At 48.5% G+C, this 24109-nt stretch overlaps 1 protein-coding gene across 2 annotated transcripts; it reads right to left on the minus strand.

The window, feature by feature from the left end:
• Nucleotides 1–316: 316 nt before the first annotated feature.
• Nucleotides 317–22583, minus strand: FFAR4 (free fatty acid receptor 4). Of its 2 annotated transcripts, XM_057530348.1 has the most exons (4): nt 20294–22583; nt 12712–12840; nt 6631–6719; nt 2841–3101 (listed from the first exon to the last, which is right to left on the minus strand). In XM_057530348.1, the coding sequence occupies exons 1-4, from the start codon at nt 20858–20860 to the stop codon at nt 2987–2989; spliced, it is 900 nt and encodes a 299-aa protein (XP_057386331.1). In that variant the 5' UTR covers nt 20861–22583; the 3' UTR covers nt 2841–2986. The 2 variants fall into 2 exon arrangements, with proteins under 2 accessions (XP_007187543.2, XP_057386331.1); XM_007187481.3 differs by lacking the exon at nt 6631–6719 and having other exon boundaries at nt 317–3101.
• Between the last annotated feature and the right edge of the window lie 1526 nt (nt 22584–24109).

Consider the following 24109-nt stretch of genomic DNA (forward strand, 5'->3'; position numbering starts at 1 on the left):
GCTCTAAGAAACACCCCCCCAGCCCTTCATTGTCTCTGGCACCTAATTCACTTCTTATTTCAGGTGTGGGCAAAACGTTTCAGGAGAAGAGGCCATGGGCTTCCCTGGGGGAATCAGGAGGTGGATCATGGCGCCCCTACCTAGAGTGTGCAGGAAAGGGGAAGTAGCTGGGTCTGGGGCAGGACACCAGTGTCCCACACCATTAGCAGCACTTGTGAACACTAACGTATAGCTGCATACAAAGCCACGTGCCTCAGTTTCCCAGGAGCTCCTAGGAGCCTCAGTTTATCATCTTGAAAAGGCATCAAGGCTTTGGTACCAGTGTCTTAGTTTTACTTCAAAATTCTCCTCAGATATAATTAGCTGTATGATTTGGGGCTGCTTGTATAGTTTCTCTGAGCCTCACTCTCCTCTTGTGAAATATGGGGAAACAGTGTCTGCCTGATGGGCTGCAGTGAGGGTTCAGTTAGAGCACTTCGGATGCCAGGCTGACATTTCTGAGATGGGTCGAAAGCAGGGAAGGGCAGCTCTCTCCCGTGTGTGAGGAGAGCTCTGCCTGGGTGCCGGCATATCAGGGGGCCACGGAGGCTCCTGGGACCCCCAAATCAATGTGCTTTGTTCTCCCACCAGAAAGAGAGAAGGCAGGGGACCATGCACAGGAAAGCTCTACCTGTCATTCACATGGAACAGGGGCCATCAGAGCCAGGCCCTTCAGCTGTCACCCCAGAGACCCAGAAGACAGCCACACATCACTTCAAAAAGCAGCTTTCATTTACCAAATTTATTAACTAAAGATGAACAAAAGATCCCTGTCCTCTAGTCCTCAAGCTTGTCATAAACCTTACTTCAAAAGCAAGTTGCTCAAGAAACTCCACCAGCAAAGACAACTACTGGCTCTGATTTACTTGGTGACAAAGATTGGTTGAGCATGTACTATGTGCCAGGCCCTGAGCTACTGTTCCAGCCACTGGCCCAACCTCCAAGTGCTGGCGTGGCCCTGGGTTCTCGCTGGCTCTGGTTTCTTCTCTCTCTTCCCAGGATACTTCATAAAACCATAAATCTGCAAACACTATCTGATGACTCCCAACATTGTATATTCAGGCCCACACCCCACATCCCTGCACCCAACTGCCTACTCTCCATCTGGATCTCACTGGGGTTTCACATGTATATGCCCCAAATGAAACTCTTGGTTCTTCTATTTCCCATTCTCCTAGTCTTCCCCATTTTTGTTGCCTGCTCTCCATCCAATCACTGCCAGGGGTCACCCTTGAATCCTCTCTTTCCCTCCTAATCTGCATCCTGTCCATCAATAAATCATGTTTGCTCTGCCTTCCCAAAGTATGTCCCAAGATCATTCCTCACAATCCCCCACTGATGCCACCCACCTCCAACTTCCCCATCTTCTTTCTCTACTTCAACAGCCACCTAACTGGTCTCCACCTTTATTCCTGCTCCACAAAGTTCATTCCCTGCACGGCAACCAGTACAGCAGGTCCCATCAGCACCCACTCGCAAACCTCCAGTGTCTGCCCACTAAACACAGCATAAACTCTCTATGGTAGCCTCCCAGACCCTGTGCAATCCAGCCCTGTAACCTCTCTGCTCTCAACCGGTGGTCTCCAGCACAGCATCCCTCTGTCTTGGCATCAAGGACACTGCCTGGCATACAGGAGGCTCAGCTAATAGCTTGCTTTGTTTATACCTATCTTCTTTCTGTCCCACAAGTACACAAGCCTCTTTGCACCAGCACCAGCGTCTGCTCCATCTGCAAGGCCCCATTCCCTTGGATTCACATGGCTGGCTCCTTCTTGTGGTTTACCTTTTGGCTCAAATATACCCCTCAGGACGGTCTTCGCAGACCCCTCAACACCCCATCTAAATTGCCATCACTGTCCTATTTTCTTCATGATGCTAACTCATTCTATGATACTATATTGTCTATTGACTTAGGTTTGGTTTTTCGCTGCCCCCATCTAGAAGATAAGTAAGCTCCACGAGGGCAGGGGCCACGGCCGCCTGGTTCACTGCTGTATCCCCACCACCAAGAACACCGGCCACAGCACGTGCTTAAGAGGCATCTGACAGGTGGATCAACGAAGGGAATCACTCCTGTTCTCGCTGTCAAATGTTTGGAGTCATCCGACCTCCCCTCTGACTTCATGACAAAGCTTCTCCTAAAGGGGTCCATGGCATCCCTTTATAAATGAAAAATAAAGTCACCTTTAATTCCTTGGAAATTAAATCCTTGTTCCTTGGAAATTCCTCAAGCGCTCTTGACATTAATGAATGATCCTGAAGCCTTGCAAATCCAAGGTGGGGAGCTAGAGTGGCCATGACTCTTCAGAGGAAAAATCTGGGTCCTGGACCTGTTCCAAGACTCACTTCAGGAAACCAGCAAGGCGTGGATTTACGTGTAGGAGATGAGATTGCCGAAGAGTTACAAATAAAAATTATTAAACTTAATCATATTACACAACTGAAAAAGTTCATATTGAAAAGGAACCCACAGCAAATGCTTTTATAAAGGATAAAATTGTTATACTGAATGATCACCCCTTAATTTACTGGTGCTGTAAATGTACATTTGCATAGGTTACATTTTCTTAAAGCAGGTACCCTGGTGCGACCGTCCTGGAAATGAACTCCCTTTGAAAACACACCATGGCTTGCCAGAGAGCGACAAATAGACGCCTACAGAGAAAAATTAACTAGCTGGAAATAACAGACAGATCGTTTCTTCTGACAGATGTGTCTGTAAACATGACTCTCTTTTCCGAGAAGAAGAAGCAGTGAAAAAATTTCCTCCACTCGTTCCTAAACAGTGACATGTTGTAGAGGATGGGGTTGACGGCCGAGTTGGCAAAGGTGAAGGCCACCACCCAGAAGAAGAGGGACGGCCAGATGACCAGGTTTTGCTTGAAGTTCTGGATCAGGATGAGGAGGATGGTGACGATGATGGGGCTCCACATGATGAAGAAGGAGATCATGAGCAGGAAGAGGGTGCGGAAGAGCCGGACGTCCTGCTGGGACACACGGAGCTGGTGGCTCTCCGAGTAAGCCAGGTTCGTCGTGAGCCTTCTCCTTGACGCCTTCGTGATCTGCAGGAACACAAAACAGAGCCAACGCCACAGTTTACGGCAGGACATCGGCAGTGTTGATCTAGGAGGGGCAGAGGAGGCCCAGCAGTTGCAATCTGCCATCCTCGCTGCACTGGGACCACTTGGCTTTGGAGCTTTGTGCGGAGAGAGCTCCCTTCTCAGAGGCCTGGCTCGCTGCCCACGCTTAGGATGCGCTGGTCAGCTGGCCTCCTGAGAAATAAGGCAGATCATCCACGTTATAAAGAGTGCTGATGAGGGGAAGTGAAAAGCCAGAATGCAATGGTCTAGAAGAGAGATGTGTGAATACAGATTTAGGTGTCATTCAAGATTCCCCTTCCCAGTAAGAAAGAGGAGCTGGTCAGAGCACTGCTAGTGACATGTGTTGAAAAACTGAAACCACTTCCCATTTATGCCCCCAGGTGAGAGGTGACAACTGGTAGGATAAACATCCTTGTGCCTATCTTTGCACACCTAGATGAGCATATCAGTAGAATAAATTCTCAACAGTGGAACTGAAAGGACCTCTAATATTTTGTACTAATGAGCAGGGTCAGCATTAGAGCAGAGGGATTGTGGGCAAGGAGGCAACTCTGGTGATACGGGTTCAGAAGGGTGTTCTGGACTCTTCTTACAGGAGCCCTTGCAGGCACTGCTCTCTGAATCTTCTGCCCAGTCTCTTCTGGTCAGTTAGAGGGTCTTGTTTCAGCGTCACTCAGAGAAGCTGGTTACTAATTGGCTGTGGGCAGCCTTGGACCTATGGTCCATCAACTGAGGCAGGCTAACCAGATTAAAATAAAGCCCTGCATGTCCTCTCACCCTGCTGTCCCAAGTAAAAACAGTATTTTTGGAACAGACAAATGCTTCATAACATCTCAGAACCAGAGTGTTGGAGCTAGATGGGCCCATGCATGGTTGGAGCAGCACTTCTCAGACTTCACTCTGCCTGTGAGGCATTCAGCACTATTTATTTAAATGTAGATTCTGATTTTGCATGCCCCGAGGGCCACACTTTGAGTAGCCAAGGCCTACTACTCCACCCCTTCATTCCACAGGTGAGGAAACAGGCCCTCCCGAGAGAGGGTTTAGCCAAAGTACTTTGAAAACAGGAGCCTTAGAACTGTTCACATCAGAGAGCAAAAGCCCCACAGAAGCTGAGTCCGTGAGAGAGAAGGTGGGGCTTCCCCAGCGGCTCTAAAGACCCCAGCGCTTAGGCTCACACTGCCCTGGAGATACATACAGAGTCCTGCCCTTACGCCTAATTCTAATTTTCCTCTAAGCACAGCCAGTAGGCAGAAGGCCTGCTGTCCCCCATCACCTGCTCAGCTTTAACAGTGCCAAGTGGTGGGGGTGAGGGGGTCAGGATGGGCTGGGGTGGAGGTGGCCGCAGACTGGGGCACAGTTAGCCTGGGATGCGATGGGGCCCTGTACCCACTAGCCTGACATGCTTTGTTCCAGCCTGTGACCTCTGTCCCAGGTAAGAGATCCAATTCCGAATGTCTTGCCGCATTCATGGTGCTTGCTAACTTGCCTCTGCTTAGTACGGCCCTGTGTCCTGCTCTTCCTGCAGGAGCAGGCTGCCGGACACACAGCGAGTGCTTACGTGTCTGGAGACTTTAATAGCCAAAACTCTTATCCTTAGCTCTGCCCGGGCCTTCCTAGGACCACTCCCCTAAAATTATTGAATCTCAAGAGATGAAGCAATTAGAAAATAATCAGAATCATTCAAATTTGTGGCAAGATTAACTCCAAGACCCGAATGGCTTAAAATCTTCTCTTTAGAATACTTCTAATTAGCTAATTAAAGGATAGCTGTTTAATTGCCCTGTGATTAAATACAACTGCTTCTGTGTAGTAGTTTTGGTCCACTTCTAGGTGACGGTGACCCAGGCAACAGATGCTGAATGAACAGAACCCCTTCCTTCCCACCCACTCCCCACCAAGAACAACAGGAATCAGGATCACCGAGCTTCATGAAAGGCTCCCTGTGTGCCCGCCACTGTCCTATGCATTTGTTTTATAAATTGTCACATTTAACCTTCAAAACTGCTCGTTGGATTCGTGCTATTATTATCTTCACTCCAGAGATGAGGAAATTGAATCTCAGGAAATTTGAGTAGCTTGTTGAAGGTCACTCTACTAATGATGAATGGTCAAAGCCCCCATCTGTGAAACTCCAGCTCGGGTGAGCTGAAGATGAGTGATATCATAAAAGGCTCCAGCCCTCTTCCTGGAGTTGCCCTCCACTCCCGCCCCCCTGCTCTGCAGCGGGGTGACTGCTCAGACCCATAGGCTAGAAGTCACATTGGCACATCTAAGCTGGAAGGTGCTGTGTAGAATCAAAGTTAGAATATGTGTTCGGGTGAAAGCTGGTGAATCTGAGACCTTGGAATGATAGACCTGGGAGGGTAACAGCTGCCCAGGGGCAGGTGGGTAGGCTGCAGGGGAAACGGCACCGCTCTGAGTAGCCTAGGTGCAGCCTGGTGGGCACATGAGGGTGATTCCAACAGCAGCATTGCTAATGCTGTCCACATTGCTCTGCCAAGAAGGATGGAGGCCCTGGTACAGTGTCTTTTAGATATTTTTTTGGTTTTGGGGTTTTTTTTGGCCTCACCGTGCAGCTTGTGGGATCTTAATTCCCCGACCAGGGCTTGAACCCCAGGCCCTTGGCAGTGAAAGTGGGGAGTCCTAACCACTGGATCGCCAGGGAGTTCCCTAGATATTTTTTGAATGAATGATGTGGATGGAAGTTCATACTTATTGAGCACTTACTATGTGCCAAATCCTTGTACATATCACTTGGTTTATCTCTTTAAATTCTCCCAACGATTCTGTGACATATGTACTTTGATGATCTCCATTTTATTTTGCTTTCTTTTATTTTATTTTAATTTAATTTTTATTGGAGTATAGTTGATTTACAATGTTGTGTTAGTTTCAGGTGTATAGCAAAGCAAATCAGTTATACATATACATATATCCACTCTTTTTTAGATTCTTTTCCCATATAGGCCATTGCAGAGTATTGAGTAGAGTTCTCAATGCTATACAGTAGGTCCTTATTAGTTATCTACTTTATATATAGTAGTGTGTGTATGTCAATCCCAATCTTCCAATTTATCCCTCTTTTCACTTATCCCCTGGTAACCATAAGTTTGTTTTCTACATCTGTAACTCTATTTCTGTTTTGTAGATAAGTGATGATACCCATTTTACAGAGGAGGAAACTGAGGCTCAAAGAGGTTAAGGAAATTGCCCAACAGTACCCAACTAAGCAGTCGCAGAGCTGGGCTTCAGACCTTGGCAGTCTGACTCCAGTCCATGCTTAAACTTAAACAAATTCCTTCCCACCCTCTAATATCTCCGTCAGTGGAAATCCTTCCATCCAGCCTGTAACTCCAAGCTCTAATGCCAGAGACTCCGGGAAGGCATCCTGGTTCATCTGCTGTTGGCATCCTGCAGCGCTTTGTTTCAGGTACTCACGTGGCACTTGCCACATATTCTATGGTAGATGTTGAAGCATCATTCTTACCTCTGAGTCCCACCAGACTGCAGCTCCCTGGGGGCTGGGCAGCCCTGTGGCTTCTGTGGTCCAGGGCTCTGGCAAGTGCCTGACAACGACTGTGAGCAGACAGCAAAACAATTGACTCATGGGCCAAGTGAACATGTGGTTGGCTCTTTTTTTAGTACTGACTGATGCTACCCCATTTCCTTCCATCCGCAGTTCCCACAGCTTTGAGGGAGTGAGAAGGAAAATGGGCCCATTATAATAAAATGCAGCTCCTCCCCTGCTCCCTTCCCCACATTAGATGACAAGACTAGTCGACTTTTGTTCAGGGTTTAAAGCGTCTCTGGCATTACGCTGAATGCTTGGTGTGCTTTTAGATCAAATTAAAAGCTTGATTAACTTCTGAGGATTAACTTTAATCCTTAAAACAAGCCCGTGGGGTATGCTCTCACTTTGGGGACAAGAGACGGAGGCTCTGAGAGGTGAAGTGACTTGCTCAAGGCCTCACGGTCAAGTCGGGGAAGGGTACCTCAGGGGGTACGCTCTTCACCGCCAGGCACACCACTGCCACTGCCAGGACAGAGGACAGAGCTCCCGGGAACGTGGCCCACGGCCACCACCATCAGGGTCACTGGCACTCCATAAAATGTAAATGCTTCGGCCCACCCTCAGACACTCTGATTCTGTGGGTCTGAGTGGGCCCAGGAATACCGCACTTTTTATAAACTCCCCAGGTAATTCTCAATCACTAAAATATGAGAACTACTCATCTAGGACAACAGGCTTGGAGTTTCTCCCCCAGTCCTTTGAAAAGTCACTTTTAAATTGCCTGAGACTCTTTGCCTTCACATTCACATGAGTGTCTGAAGGCTACGAGCGAAGCTTCTCCCCACCCCACATCCCTCTGTCACCCCACGCCACCAGACCACAGCCGCAGACAGGGGGCTGTGGGGAGAGCTCGCTCCCACTGACCCAGCTCCGGCCCCTGGGGTTGGGTCTCCTCTGAGGGCTGCTTGGTCAATCCACAGCCTCTCGATTAGAATCATCAGACAACAGACTCCATCCTTCCAGAGGACCAACCTCCCCTTCCATCACCGGCAAGCAGGCCCCAAAGCTGGGGAATGAGGTCCAGGCCTGGAGGAAGGAAGGGCCACGTGTTCACTACCTAAGACCTTCACACTGAGTTGAAAGGGATTTCATTTCCCAGTTAAGCCCTGAGATAGGTGAAGGTTTTCCAACTTCAGGCCAGACACTCACTCTCTCATTCAACATATATTTATTGAGCCCCTACTATGTGGCCAGCACTCTTACAGGTGCCAGATGCACAGCAAGAAACAAGGTAGCACTGCCCACCCCGCACTTCCATTCTAGTGTTTGGGTGGTGAGGGGCCTGGGGATGAAGGGAGAGGGGGACCAAGAAACCTATAAGCTGTCACAAAGCCTGCCATGGTGCTGGTTACTGGGTGACAATATAAACCAAGTCCCACCAGCGAGCACGGTCAGCCTGATCAAAGGCACTGAGGAGTGGCCTGGAGACTATTACCCTGGGAAACTGTTGATAGGAAAAAGCCACTGGAGATGTAGAGCACGCCTGAGTCAGGAGGAAAGAGGAAGCGGGGAAGGCAGAGGGTGGAAAAGGCCATTGCCATGAGCAGTTGAAGCAGCCCCAGAAAAAAACAGCCCCGGTGAAGCCTCCTCTCAGTGCTCACCCAGGGCAGAAGCAGCAACCAGGGTAGGGACTTGAGAACTGCGGTTCCCAAAGGAGAGTCTGTGGACCACCAGCCCAGAGAGAGCTCTGTGGGGAAAAGGCGGTCTGCAGTCACATTTAGCAGTGCTGCCTACTCTATTCCAGAGTTGGAGATTCTCGAAGTTCATGAGCATAATAAAGGCTCTGAGAAGGCCTGCAGCAAAGAAACCCATTCAACTTTGATTAACCCAGCATTTTCCAAACTCCTTTGATCACAGAACCCTTTCTAACATCTAACATCCCATGGAGTTCTAGAGGACGCTTTAGGGGACACTCTGCTTGTGAGGAATAAAAGTCAGGGTGATTTGAAAGAGACATTTCTCAGGCCTAGAGATGGTACCTGAGTTAGAGGCAGCAGTGACAGGTAAGAGGTAGGGCTGGTGGGAAAAGGGTCGGTGGTGTAGTTATCTGTCCTGTGGTTTCAAATGATTTGCTAACTGTGTCTCTATGAATATAGCTAATTAATATTGATGTTCAATTGATTTTACAGAGTTTTGCTCTTGATAGAAAAAGCTCAGCAGAAAGGCTGAATCAGGGTCTCTGAGCTATGAGTATCTTCAGAGGAAGAGAGACGCAAGCTAGGAGGCCCCACCCAGGCTCTCCACCTGGCAGCTTACCTGCTTCCAAGTTACAAACAGGAGCAAAGTGAGAACAAATGTCATAGTCCTCCTGGGAAATGGTCAATAGTCAGTTTTGCCAGTGGGGTGGAAAGTAATTTTCTTAAAGTCTTATATTTGCATTAATGTTGGAATTTTCAAAATCACATTAGATCTCTTTCATATTAAAGTCTAACAGCTTGTTCAAAGCATTATCATATCTGCAATTCTCATTTTATTGTGTTAAATGATCCACTGAGGCCCATTTGGCTCCAGAGGGAACTGAGGCCCACATTCATTAAGCGACTTGCCTAAGGTCACACAGTAATAAAGCTTGGACTAGAATCCGGGTCTCATGACTCTTTGTCCAGTGGTTTTCCCACTGTCCCAAAGGAGAAGGTGCTGTTGGCCCTTTCAGTGTGATCCAAGTTTGTGTCTTACTCATTCAATGAGTGTTTATTGAGCCCCTACAATGAATAAGCCAGGCTCTGTTTTAGGCACAGGACTATGGCAGTAAACAAAACGAAGTCTCTACCTTCAGGGAGCTTGCATTCTAGTGGGCAAGACAGATGATATGCAAGTAAATACACACAAATGGAATATGACAGGGGTTGGAAGTGCTTTGAAGAGAAATAAATCAGGGTCAGGGGCTAGAGAATGATGGGGAATCTCTCTGGAGAGGAGCCTTTTGAGCAGAGACCTAAATGAAGCGGGGGAATGGCCCAGGCAGAAGTCTGGGGGAGAGAGATCCAGGAGAGGAAATGGCAGGTGCAAAGGCCCCGAGGCAGCAGTGTGTTGGCGTGTGTGAGAAAGAGCCCCAAGGACACGAGGGAGGGGGAGAAGATGAGGCGAGAGGGGCAGGCAGGGGACAGATCACACAGGGCCTTAAGGTGAGGGTTTTGGCTTTTCCTCCATCTGTGAGGGAAGCGATGGGATCTAAATTATATCTTTGACTCACTGCTCAGAGCACCGTTTCGTAACTGTGAGTCATGATAGACCCTCGGATTCATCCACGAGCTGTCCTGAGGTCTGGGATGGGAAGAACGGAAGGCTGGCCGTGAGTTTATAGGCAAAGTGTCTGGAACTGCAGTTAGAGGCAGACGGATACGAGGACACATCGGGGCTCGAGGATTCCTAGGATGTTTCCAGGTGGGCCCTGGCCTGAGGAAAAGAATACATACCCTTTCCATAGAATAAGTCAGTCCTTCCTCAGAAGGTGGCTGAGAACCATGAGGCACGAGTGAAAAGGGACAGATCAGAACGCTCTTGCCTCTAAGGGACTCAGGAGCGGGACTGCCCAAGCAGGAGAGGTCGGATGCCGCTGCCAGCTTCTGCCCAGCCCTCATCTAGCCAGCCAGCTCTGCTCTAGGGCCAGTCCCATGTTCTTGCGGTGCTCCAAATCTGGGCCCTGCCGTTTATTCTCTCAAAAATCTCAGCAGTACCTCTTCCCAGCATGCTGTGAGAGGATTAGGGGAACAGCCTCGCCTAACAATTAACAACAGCTGTAATTTATTCATCCCCTGCTACAGGCAGGCATGACACTCACCATAGTCCCACCAGGAGTATCTCCTATGTATCTCACAAAAATCTTAAACCGTTGGACTTTTGATCATTATTTTGCAGATGAGGGAACAGAGGTTCAGAGAAGGTAAGTAACTTGCCAAGGCCACACAGCAAGTAAGGGGCAGATTCAGGACTCAAAGCCAGGTTATTAAAATAACCCCTTCTGGTCTCCGTGTTTTTTATGGCCCTTTGCTTTTCTCTCTTTTCCCTCTTTTTTCTCTTTTAACAATTTGCAAAGTGTTTTCACACTAAGCCTCAGCATCACTCCTTAATGTTTTTCAGGGTTTCACTGCATTGAATAGCAGCACCTTTGTCTGTCTCCCCCTTCCCTTTCTTGTGTTAAAGCTCCTTCTAGACAGAGAATGTGACTTGCTTACTCTTGACCAATCTCTACTCCCCAACAACACTTTGCACAGAGCAACTTCTTAACAAATGTCTGAGGAATTAAAGTGTTGGGACTCTGGAACCAGACTGCCTGGGTTTAAGTCCTGATACTGTTGCTTATGAGCTGTGTGACCTTTCATAAGTTACTTAACCTCTCTGTGCCTTGGTTTCCTCATCTGTAATTCTGGTTAGGATTAAATGAATTCCTGACACATTGTAAACACCATATAAATATTTGTTAAATAATTTTTAAAAAATTCATTCTCCATTTCTCTTTTTCCCTTCCTTCTTTTCTTTTAACATGATAGTAACTAACGCTTTCATAGCATTTACACATGCCAGGCTCCCACTGCAAGCACTTTACAGACCTCAGCTCCAGGCCTGAATCTGCCTCATACCCTTGAACAAGCCCCAGGTGGGACGTCACTTAAACAGGTCACAAGTCAACTGGTGGGGAAGAGTCTAGGGACTAACACGGGGGGGCCGTCTCACACAGGATCCAGAGATTAGAAGAATCGGATGGAGGTTGGCCTGGCTTCGGGTTCTAAAGCATCTAAGAAGGTCACAGATCTTTAGCTACAACAAAAGGGCCATAAAAGTGGCCAGACAGCAAGCAGGACCTAAGGGCCCCACTTCAACCTGCTCGTTCGCCACATGACCCATTATATGCTATAAAACCAAGATTCAACAACGGTGAACCTCGGAGAGGACTCAAAGGTTTCGCATTAAACCTTCAAAATGAGCATGAACACATGTAGATGCCATTTGCCTGGGCCAGCACCTCGCATGCAAATATGCTGCCTCAAGGGGTAAGAAAGAGGCTGGCAAGTCTTTTTTATGTCCCTGTACATAGTCACATTGAAGGTAGAGATCATTTCCTGTTTCAGTGCACTTTTGCAAGGCACATGCCCTGGGAGTGGGGGGTAGCAATTAGAGGGATAGAGGAGGGGCTTCTCGTATGCTGTTTCTCGTTCTGTTTCTGGGAGCTGTTTCTGGGAGTGTGGTCAATTTGTGAGCTGTCTGTGTATGCTGGGTGTGCTTTTCTGTATTTATATTGTACTTCAATAAAAGTTTTTAAAAGTGTACAATCTTTATCACCACACTGCAGTTTGTGATGGGGAAACAATGGACACAACCCAAAAGCCCATAAAATAAATTATGTCACAACTATATGATGGAGAACCACGAAGCCATTAGAAATGAGGCAGAGATATAGGAACCGATACAGAAGGATGTAATGATACAGTGCTAATCAAAAAAAGGAAGTTACAAAGCAGATAGCATTATCTCAAATCTAAAAAAAAAACATTGGGTTGAACCATGGTAATGGTTGATATTTTATAGTTGACCATTTTATATGGTTCATTATATATATACACACACATATATATACGTATGTGTGTTTACATGTACACAGATATACATACACATACATTGCATAGAAGTATGTATATATATATAAATTTATAAGAAAAATAACCTGAAAAAATGTACTTTAAATTGTCAACAGTGGGGGTAGACCATATTTTTAGTATCTGTGTTACACATTTCTATGTCTTTAATTTTTTATAATGAGTTGGTATTACTTTAGTGATCAGCAAAAAAAATTGATAATAATAACAATCACATAGATATAACTTTTTTAAAAAGACCAAACTTTTGTCCCTCAGCGTTGCAGAGGGATGGATCTGGGCAGTGAACCAGGATTGGGCTGGTGCAAATTCTAAGGTAAATTTTGACCTGGAAATGCTAAGGTTCATCTGAAATACCCCAAGCCTGAGTGAAGTTCAGCCACGGCGCTTGAAGCAAACATACCTGTAAAATTTTGGAGTAACTGATCACAATAAGCAGTCCTGGTACCAAGAAGTTCAAAGTAACAAATGACACATCCCAGGAGATTTCTCCGGCAATGCTGGGCCAAACCAGTGTGCAAATCGGAATTTCCTAGTTACAAAAAGGAAGAGAAGGTCATTTAATGCTGGCTTCTTATTTGGCCTTTAGCTCAGCCCCAGGTGGGGTTACCTGGCACTGTTACAATGTTGTGTTACCCTGTCGTGTTTTGCTGTTACACAACTGGTATGACGAGAAACCCCAGACTCCCTTCCACTGCCCACACAACCCCACTTACAAGTCATTCTCCTCTGACCCTCAGAATCACCATAAGTATTATTCCCATTCTCCAAGGGAGGCACGTGGGCCTCAGGGTCCCAGGCTGGGAAGACCTAGAGTCAGTTCCCAGGCATGGCTCCAGGTCTAGTGCTCTTTCCACTTCCCTGGGCTGAGCTGCAAAGAGCCCTTGAGCCTTCTCTTCCAAGACCTTCATTTTACAGGGGAAAAATCTGACCCCTGAAAGTTTACATAGATTGGAAGTGATGTGCTACACGCACACATATAAAACCAGGAGCGAGGTGTGCCTCTCCTCCAGAGGAGAACGCGACAGCCCCAGAGTGAAGGTGCAGCCACGGCCATCAAGATGTAAAACCACTGGATGGGGCAGAAGAGCATGCAGGTTTGTGACCTTGCTGCTGTCACTATGTTGCGTTGAATTCAAATGTTTGACGCTAACTACAAACCCTGAAACATGTTCCCTGACCTCACTGGATAGTTACTAAGCTGCTGCAACAATTTTTTCCAATGAACAAATAGGTCAATGAAAAGAGATCTATTTATCCTCCCAAACACAAATCTCCAGCGCCTGCCTGACTATAGGACAAAACTCTTTAGAAAACAAGAGCCCTACACACTTCTGGACACATAGAACAGATTTTTTAAGAGCACATTCTGCGTAAAAAGACCACATTACTGATTTCTGGTGGACAAGGCATCTTAACCACAGTCCAGAATTAGTATCATTATTCATAGCATCATTCATTCATTCATTTAACCAATATTTATTGAATGCTATACTAAGCAAAGGCAAAGAATTTTTATCATTTCCCAACTTGTATCATAATTGCATGGTCAAACTCAAAATAGAGTCAAATAATCACTCCTTTTCCTATTCAGTATCTAAAATTCACTGAGCATTTATTCTTTGCCAGGAAGCACTTTACATACATTATCTCACTGAATGTTCATCACAACCTTATTGAAATGCATAGTTATTTTTCCCATTACACAGAGGAGGAAGCTAAAGCTTAGAAATTTCCTCCTAAAATAATAGTCTAAAACACTAAAGATGTAGTCCTTTTTAATCATCTCCAAAGAGCTGAGTGGTTATAAAGGATATCCTGGAACCTACCAAAAACTCTGAGGCAAGTCAGGCAGGGAAGAATGCTTTAGTTATATTTGTACCTTGAGGGGGTGTTGGGGGTGAGAATGTTGCTTCCTTTTCCTGTTTTGTTTAGACGGTTTACAAATGCACTAGACATTCTAAAAACTTGTTCCTTCATCCCCACTCCCACTGTGCACACCTGATAGAAGAAAGTTTATTAGAGCTTTCTACCTTTTGGTGATTGGAAAGAAATTTGTGTCTCTCAAGGATCTTCTGAATATTGACAGTGCAGTGACCACGGCTCTTCGGGAAATCCAGGTAGCCTATGCTTGTACTCAGACCTCCACCCACCAGGGACTCCTTATTCCAGTACATTGGGTGGGCAACACAAATCAGCAGAAATGTTGAAGCAGCAATCAGAAGAAACAGATTCCAGCCCTGAGTGTGACTTAGTCTCTAATTCTTATGCTTGTGATGGGAAAATGTACAGGGAGGGAGGGCAGAGAAACAGATGACTCCAGAACCATTTCTTAAAACCCCCAAGAGCCCCCAACTCTTTCTGAAAACCCTCTCCAGAATGTCTGCCCAACCCTCTCCAGGCTTAACAAGATTTTGTAGAAGAATGTGTAATGATAGAGCAAGGTGTTCCCTCTACATTAGGGACAAAAATATAGATCCTTAAATAATCTGCCTGCATTAGCCTCGTATTGTCGAAGAAAATGTGTAGGTGTGAATGAAAAGGTATCTATCCACACACTCACACACACAGGCATAGAAAAGACTGGAAAGATACACTCTTGAAAATTAAGTGTCGGGCTTCCCTGGTGGCGCAGTGATTAAGAATCTGCCTGCCAATGCAGGAGACACGGGTTCGAGCCCTGGTCCGGGAAGATCCCACGTGCCGAGGAGCAACTAAGCTCGTGCGCCACAACTACTGAGCCTGCGCTCTAGAGCCCGCAAGCCACAACTACTGAAGCCCACGCGCCTAGAGCTCATGCTCCGCAATAAGAGAAGCCACCGCAGTAAGAAGCCCGCGCACCGCGACGAAGAGTAGCCCCCGCTCACCGCAACTAGAGAAAGCCCGCGCACAGCAACAAAGACCCAACACAGTCAAAAATAAATAAGTAAATTTATTTAAAAAAATAAAAAGGAAATTTGAAAACCCAAAGTGCTGGGCCTGCTTTGTCACTGAGCTACAGAAGCAGAGCTGGCTGAGCCGATGACAGTGTCCTTTAATCTATTTGTCCAACCACTCGCTGACTCAAGCCATGGTGACTGAGCCACTGCGAGGCCACAGTGAGGATGGGAAAGGAGGCTATGGTACAGTCAGGGAGGGAGAAGAGCACTAGGAAACTTCAATACAGAGCGGCAAGCCCAGAGAGCTACAGGTGATGGGATTGTGGAGGCACCGGGAAAGCGGCATCCTGGAGGGGTTGTGTCAGCTGTGCCTGGAAGGATGGGGCTTCAGTCAAGGGAAGGGGGAAGCTGGAGCTCAGTGTCTGGACCAGAAAGGATGTAGATGGGAGGCCACGTACAATGGTGTGAAGTGTGGTTGACTGTGACTGGTTTTCCCATCCCAAGCTCCATCTCTCCCTGGCAATCTCATCCATTTCCATGGTGGCTTTTTGCAGATGCTGTTGCGATCTCCTCTTTCCAGCCCCGTCTTCTCCTGAACCCCAGGCTGGCCCCACGGCCCTGAGGGCATCTCTATAGGATGCCTCCCAGGCACTTCTAGCCTCCAGTGTCCCACCCCAAAGATTCCACCTCTGGCATCATCAACTCCGGGCACGGAGCCGCCATTTTCCAAGCTGTCAGATACCTGAGTGCTGGCCTTCCACCTTCTTCTTCCCTCTCCACTCAGAGCAAACTCCTAGGTTCTGCCTTAATAGCTATCCAACCCACCACAAGCTCATTCTCACTGCTCCCCCTCTGCCCACAGACCACAGACCACAGGCCAGGCCATCTCTCACCTCCTAAGTCCCAACGCCCTAAAGGGTGTGTAACTGGCCCTTCTCTAGTTGACCCCCACCAACCCTTCCAGCACCATCTCTTGCCAACATTGTGGGCTATCTCCTCAGCCTGTGATGTCCCTCCAGTCCCCCACATCACTCATTCTTTTCCAGGAAGACTTTCCTGCGGATGGGGGATGTCTATCTACAGGCACTGCTCAAGTGCTGACCCCTCCCCGCACTGGCTGACTCATTTGCAAATGCCACCTGACTCCAGCTGTTTCCGGTCAGCTTCTCTAATGACTCTTCCTGGAATACCCTTGGGGACACCTTTGTAAACAGTTCTCCCTGCCCCGCCTCTTCAAACAAAATGGAAGACTTCAAAGTCATTTTAAGGAACTAGGAATCCTAGTTATATAATATTATCTCCTCTCCTATCAGCTTCCCAGCAGAGAAGAAAGAACATATCCATGGCAAGAGATGGACTTACTTTCCTATATCTTAAAAGTATCCTCTAATATTAACAAGTGTGAGCAAACTTGTTTGTCTCCTCAGCCAATCCACATTCAGTAGGGACACAACGGCATTATTGGCCCGGTATTAAACTGGGGCGGGGCAGAGCAGTGGGACCAAGCGCTCCTCCGGAAGTGTGAACTCATGGGAGAGGCACCAGGAGGAACAGACAGACCCCAGCTAACTTCTGGTTCCATCCTTTGCCCATTCTGTAACTACAGGCATCTTCTCCTTCAGAAAATAAACAAGAGAACACCAACTCGTGGGGTTACTGTGGGGTTACCGAATTGTGCAGGGTCTGGGACCAGAATCTGCATGATCCACACGCCCCTCCTTGAAGAGAAGGACGGTGTCTTGGTCGTGTCACGGCGGGGGCAGGAGGGAGGGGTGCTCAGTAAGTGTTTGCAGAATCAATGGGCAGCACACTCTGACCAGGGTGGACAGTCCTCCCCACCTGCCAGTGAGGGTCACGCCCCACCAGGGCCACAGCACACACAGGCAGGAATCCCGCTGGCATAGGCTGAGCTGACCTGGCTGAGATGTCTAAGTTGCTAGGATGTGTCCACCCTCTTAAAATGGCAGTCTTTTATTTTACCGCAATCAGAAGAATTGTACTGTTTGAAAAATGTTTAAAATATTTATAACCAAAGATAAGGAAACTAATAATAGCTGGCAACTCTTGAGCGCTTAACTGTGTTATGTGCCAAGTGTTCGCTCATTTACTGAACTTCCGTCCCCACAGTAATCCTATGAGGTTAATACTGTTATTGTGCCCATTTGGCAAATGAGGAAAGTGAGGTATAGAGAGATGAGACCACTTGCCTCTGTCTCACAGCTCCTAAATGGCAGAGATGGGATTCACTCAGAACATTTGACTCCAAAGCCTGCACTCCTAATACCAAATTATTTAGCATTTTCTAGCCTGTCTATCATTTCATCTAAGTTTGAGAGAGTCTGGTCACCTTGACTGCTTGGTACTCACTGCGCAAATGGACAAAGCTAATCATGTTCTTGGGGGGTTTTTTGTGGGGGGAGCTCAGATAAACAGAAACCTCTGAGAGGCACTGTTTCCCTGGCCAGTGCTCCTTGAGGGGAGGGAGCCAGCATGCGCCTGGGTTTAGTTAGTTCTCTCAGCTGGTGGTTTGGGTAGGAAAATGTCCCCCCATCCAAAACCTCCATATTTAGTGTCCAAGTAGGAGGGGGCAGGCAGAATCTACAGCCAGGAAGCTGGGAGTAGAGGATTGAGAAAACAAGCATTTGCTAATTTTAAATGTGAGTCTCAATTCAGTCTAGACTAGATCCTTCTCTGTCTCTTTTTTTTTAATGGCCCCACCCCCTCCTCCCTGCCATTTCTCATTCTTTTCAACTTATTTCTTTAACTGCAGAGCCTCACTTTGCCCACCTATAAAGTAAGATGTTTCCTACCTATTCAGGTCATGGCCCTTGAGGAACCAGGAGTTTTCTGTTTGTTGGCTTACTGGCAGGTGCGGATATGTGTGTGTTGGGGGCTGAGGGGCAGGTAGGGGAAAAGACAGAGGATGGAGAGCTGGAAAGGACTGTCACAGTTTTTCCTTACAAGCTCCCCAGCCCCACCTCTACTAATTTCAGGGAACAGGGTCCTGCAGCCAGCTCACCTGGCCGCTCATCTTCTGAGATGCTGTGCGGACCCATTCTCTCCCAGTGGCTTTCCCCAAATCCCTCTCCAAAGGCTCTTAAGACCAAGGAGGTGTTTCTGCATTGAAACAAGAGGGGTCTGTGCGCCCAGCCCCAAGGGGGACTGAGGGAAGGCCACCACAACACAGATCTCCACGGAAGCACCTTACGGTAAAACTGTAGTCATTCTGGAAGTGCTGTGTAGGGCTCCAACCTCCACAGATGCCCTACCTGGGGTAAAATACAGAGTGGCAAGGCACGGAGGTCCTGCATCTGTGTGAAGGCCTTCTCCCTCAGACAACCCCCGTGTCCACGTCAGCAAGAAGTTTTAGTCTGGGTTTTTGGCTGGGAGGTGACAAGAGCCTCATTTTTTAGTGTTATTTGCCAGTTAAATAAGAGTGTACCTAAAACAGTTGTAAAAGGGGGAGGCACAAAGATACCTGTCTGGAAACATAAGATATCCTTAAGATACGTTCTATTTGTTTTTAATTCCCTGAGTTCTGTGAAATCCCTCAAGTCTGTGAAAAATACAGAAACACTGTAACTCAGTGAGAGAATAACTTAAAAAAATCAAAAGACAGATGGCAGAATCCCAGCCCCCCAGAGACTTTTCGGTTTGATTTCTGTTAAAAACAATATATATATATATCTATCACACAGGATGCAGACTTCTCTCCCCAGTGAAAGGCCTGTGTGAGAGGCCAGTCTGGGAAACATCCAGAGAAGCCCACTTCTGCGTTCACGTCCCCTGGTCAGCCTGTGTTCACCTTCATAGATAGAAGCCTTCCCCCCTCCCTCCGGCCCTCCCACCCCTTCTGGTCACTGCGTAGGGCTCTCTTTGGGGCTGTGATTTCTGCCGGGAAGCCCCACGCTCCTTCCTAGGGCCAAGGTTGAGCTTTCGTGTCCCATGGCCAGAAAACCAGCGACCACCGCCGTAGGGAAAAGGAACGGGGCGGAGAACCCAGCCTCGGGCAGACACTCCAGGAGGCTGAGCCTCGAGACTCGTGCCTTCCCGTAGGGCGTAAGTACCTCTGTCCCTGGCCCTCCCCGCGAGGCCCACAGAACCTAACACCGGGATAACAGCCAGAACCGCCGGTCACTGTCCAGGTCAGGGGTCCCGGGTGAATCTCCGCGCGCAAACCCTGCAGCGGCGCCGCAGGGCAGCAAATAGAACAAACCTGCGCCCGCAATTCTGTACCGAGGGACAGGAATAGCCTCGAGCCAATGCCATGAACTGTGCGCAGAATCTTTTTTAGATCCTGGACCCCCGCAATGATCCTAATGACAACTCTGGGTGCGGTGCCCAGAATAAAGCTTATAGGCTCAGCCTCTGGAATCTTCGGAACATTTGGGGTGCCCAAGATACTCTGAAGCCACTCTTCATTCAAAGCTCCCAGGGTAAGATCCCATGGTCTAGTCTAGTATTTCCGTCTTGCAGTTGGAAAAACTAAGGCTCCGGAGAGGAAGTCACAGCCCCCCTAGAGGCAGCACTAGGTCCGGGGTCTCTGGGTCTCCAAAGCCCTTTCTCCCCGGCCCATTCACACACACCTGCCCGCGATTCTCAAAGCAGGACCCTCATCCGGCCCGCACTGAATCTGCTGAGCGCGATCTTAGCTCCTCCTCACGCTAAGGCTGAGATACCCTGAGCAAGTTACTCTCTGTGTACCTTAGCTTCCTCATCTGTAAATAGGTGTGATAATGAGTACTGCGAGAGAGCAGAATTTACTATAATGTGATCAGTCATTCCGGGTCCCCTAGTTCGGTCTGTCTGGCCGCTAAGCCCCTTACTCCATTAACCTCTCAATAGTCAGTGCACTTTACAGGCATTACGGGGACTCCACTTACAACGTTTTGGAGGGCGTTTATGAGATCTACATCGTAGGGTCATAGTGAAGTTTCACAGATAAAACTTAGTGCGGTGCACGGTGACTCAACGATTAAATGCAGCAAACCGCCTATTATTGTTTTGTTGTTTTTGTTAATGACCATCCCAGATCACCGTTTCCGGTGCAACCCGTCTGCCAGCCCTTCCCGGACACCTGCCCCGCGTGCACACCCCGGCGCTCACCTCGTCGGCGCCGGAGAACCGCTGCGGGACGACGCGGAAGAAGATGCAGAGGGGTAGCGCGGCGATCGCCGAGTAGCCCCAGATAAGCGCGAGCAGCGCGGCCCGCGCCCACCGCCCCGGGCCCCGCACGCCGCTCCGCAGGCGCACGATGCACACCATGCGCTCCAAGCTGACTGCCGCCAGCGTCAGGATGGTGACGCTGCCGCTCAGGGTCATCACGTAGAAGAGCAGGTGGCAGGCACCCGGGCCCAGCAGCCAGGCCTCTGTCCAGCGCACGGCCAGCACGGGCGGGATGGCGCTGGTGAAGAGCAGGTCCGCGCAGAAAAGGTTGAGCACCAGGCTGGCTGTGGTGCCGCGGCGCCGTCGGCGCGCTACCAGCACCAAGGCGCACACGTTGCCCAGCAGCGACACGGCAAAGATGACTGCCAGCACCACAGTCTCCACGGCGCTCAGCACCAACCGGTGGTCGCCCTTGACATCAGAGAAGAACGGGAAGCGAGTGCGGTTGGCCTGCTCCAGGTTGCGCGCGGGCCCAATGCCCGCCGCCTGCGCGCACTCAAGGGACATGCCGGGCACCCCGCGGCCCGCAGCCGTCTGCGAGCGGGCTCATCTGGGAGGTGACTGAGTGCCAAGGCGGGGAAAGAGGGAGGGAGACGGTTGCGACATCTCCCCTCTGGCCCCCTCCCGCCTGAGCAGCGCCGGCGCTGGGCGTTGCGAGCTAAGCCTGGGGCGCGCGCGGGAACGAGGAAATACCGGCGACGCCGGCTGGAAACACCCAGGCTGGGAGGGAGGCGGCAGCCCAGGCAGAGGCCGCTCTCGGGCCGAATAGGAGCGCTCGAGCGGCCCGGAAACCCCACCTAGTGAACTCCCAGAAACCCCGCAAGGCCTCCCCAGCCCCTTTCATCCTCCAGGGGCACCCGGAGGATGACCTTAATCCACTGATTTAGCTAAAACTGATTTAGGAGTGCCGGAGCTGGACCTGTGATCTCAAAATGTGAGATCATTTTGGCCTGTGCTTTTCAGGCTTCACCAGAGAAGTCTCACAGGTCTGCGGATAAATCCTTGCAATGGGCCCAGATCTTTTTGGGGGCAAGGGGACCGGTTGTTTATCATTGCTTAGTAACATGTGACTGGGTAGATTAGTTCATCTCTCTGTGCCCTCGGTTCTTAAAATCTATAAATGGAGATAATATCTCATTGGGTAATTGTGAGGATCATATAAAGGGATTCACACTTGGCACACAGTAATTGCTCACGAAACTTCATCAATTATTAATTACCATAATTAAAATCCATGTAAATTCCGTGTTCTGAACAAAGATATAAAATGCTTTAATGTAAAAAGAGTGGGCCCCCCCAAAATCTTGAATAAACTTAGCACCCCGGAAAGACAGACACTCCAAGTGCACACACAGGTGGTGAATGTGCCTCCGGCACCCCGATTTAAAAAGCACTGGACAATCCAGTCCCCTTACAGATGACGAAACTGAGGCACAGCAAGAAGTGACTTGTCCAGGGTGGCCCCTGGTTAGTAATAAAAGGCCCTGACCCAGATGTTTCCGCCACACCCCTGCTGTCTGGTTTTCTGTTATGGTAAATTAGACAGAGAATGAAAGTGTGCTTGTGGCCTTAGATCCAGTGACCACTTCCCTGGCCAGACAACGTCCCACCACGCACACCCTCACCGTCTTCCCCTTTGCCATACTACCAGGGCATCTGTCTTGTAATCATCTCTGTGTATTTATTAAAAATTTGGTGTACCAGCCTGAGGTGCTCTCTGGCACGGGGGTGGGGTGCATTTGTGTTTGCTTATCACTGTGGCATTTGGGGTATGAGTTGGCAATGTGACCTCTGACCTGAAGGGCAGATTGCATGTCAGTGGGAGATGTTCAGCTTGAACCTTGACTAAATACAGGTAGTAAAAGAGAAGCAGTTTGCTTCCTGACACAGTTGATAAAGGGCAAGAGATTGAAATAAAGGTACTCAAGTGGGATTTGGTAACGGTCTGATGGAGCCAGGGTATATTAGTTTCTGTGGGAGGGAAAGGAGAGCTGTGTGTGTGTGTGTGTGTGTGTGCACGTGTGTGTGTGTGCACGTGTGTGTGTGTGCACGCGCGCGTGTGTGTGTGAGTGCCATGGAGACAGGAAGAGGTTTCCCCAGAGTGAACGACCAGAGTGGGGTCTCTGTGCTAGAAACCCTTCTCCATCGTTACCCTCCAGAGTTCTCCCAATGGCAAAATGGTGAGTACAGATGTTCCCAAACTTTCTCCTTTCACATCACCTTCATGGCACCTGTAGGCCAAAAGAAATACCCAACAGTTCCATTTATTAAGCAGCTGGGTCCAAATAACTTAAGACTTTATGTCCTAACAACTTAGTAGCCATCTGGGTAAACAATAAATGAATGAATTTTAAAAATAAAATTTTCATTTCTTTCTTAAATAATGGCTTCCTAATGGGATGGGTGCCCCTGTTGAGCTCTACAAAGCTGGGAATTGGATGGGACACCGCCACTCTCATCTCCTGCTCCACACTGATCTTCATGCATTTGCTTTCCATCACAGTAACCCCTGAAAACCCAGATTTCTCAATGGGTTTAATGTTGAAACTGTGAAAAACCCAGAGCTAGTAGTCCATGTGGGGTTCGGTGAACGTTGAGTAGCACTGTGTTTCCTGGGACCCCTAAGCACACATGGACAGAGGTTAGGAACACAGGCATGGACACTCGCCTGCCAGGACCCGAAGCCTGACGGTGCTACTCACTGTGTGACCTTGGGCAAGTTATTTTAGCTTTAAGTGTTTCAATCTTTCCGTGTATCAAAAGGGTATAATAATAGTACCATCTCATAGGGTTTAGGGGGATTAAATGAAGTCCCTACCTGTAACACACTTAGCCGTCATCCAGGGGACACTGGGTCAGGCTCTGTGCTCAACACTGTGTGTGGACTTAATGGCTGACCACACATCCCTGTTTGCTGAGACCGTCTCAGGTTATGAGATTATTATTAGAACCCTCTTTCACTCTCAAATTGCTCTGGTTTGGAAGATAAATTATGTGGTAGCCTACCTTTATGTTTTTAAACTCATTCAGTGCTCCTACAGGTTGAAGGCACTAGGATTTGAATCTGAGCAGTCTGATTCCAGGGCCCCTGCTATTAGCCACTAGAGCAGTGTTTCTTAACTGGGGGGAGACTTTAGACACACGCACCCTCCACCACAGAGACATTTGGTAATGTCTGGAGACATTTTTGGTTGTCATACTAGGGGGTTGCTACTGGCGTCCAGTGGGTAGGGGAGAGGCTAGGGCTGTGGCTGAACATCCTGCAGTGCACAGGACAGACCCACAACAAAGAATTGTCCAGCCCCACATACCGATGGCGCTGAGACTGAGAAACCCTGTCCTCTTGAGGCCTCAGCAGACTTTACTGCTTACTATTGATTTCTGTTGTGAAGTCCCACCTTGTGGCAAAAGCCAGAAATGTAATTATTGCCCTGGTAGGAGTTTCACTGCAAACTCTGTAAACCCTTTAACCAACCCACTGGTGAAGCTCAGCTTTGTGCTGCGGCCCCAGGTGGCCAAGGCTGCGAAATCCCCTTGGTCCACGGGGCCAGGTACAGGGTCACCAGGGTGGATTGACATCCCATGTTCCTTGGAGACAAGACGATAGGAAACCACAGACTGAGCCCTTGTGAGAGTTGTATTCACTGCTTATGGTCATTAATTACTGTTAGTATCACGCTCCTTTGCCTCTTCCACTCTAAGATAAAATGGTAAAAATGGAGACGAGGATCCACCGAATATAAATATGGACAGTCT

The sequence above is a fragment of the Balaenoptera acutorostrata genome, chromosome 16 (genome assembly GCF_949987535.1).
Source record: "Balaenoptera acutorostrata chromosome 16, mBalAcu1.1, whole genome shotgun sequence".
Lineage (NCBI taxonomy): Eukaryota > Metazoa > Chordata > Mammalia > Artiodactyla > Balaenopteridae > Balaenoptera > Balaenoptera acutorostrata.

Excerpts from the sequence above, each read along its gene's own strand:
- FFAR4 (XM_007187481.3), bottom strand. The coding sequence starts at position 20,860 with ATGTCCCTTGAGTGCGCGCAGGCGGCGGGCATTGGGCCCGCGCGCAAC. Across the intron at positions 12,841-20,293 it reads GGTTCTCCGGCGCCGACGAG|GAAATTCCGATTTGCACACT; the intron begins GTGAGCGCCGGG and ends TTTTGTAACTAG. Across the intron at positions 3,102-12,711 it reads GTTACTCCAAAATTTTACAG|ATCACGAAGGCGTCAAGGAG; the intron begins GTATGTTTGCTT and ends GTGTTCCTGCAG.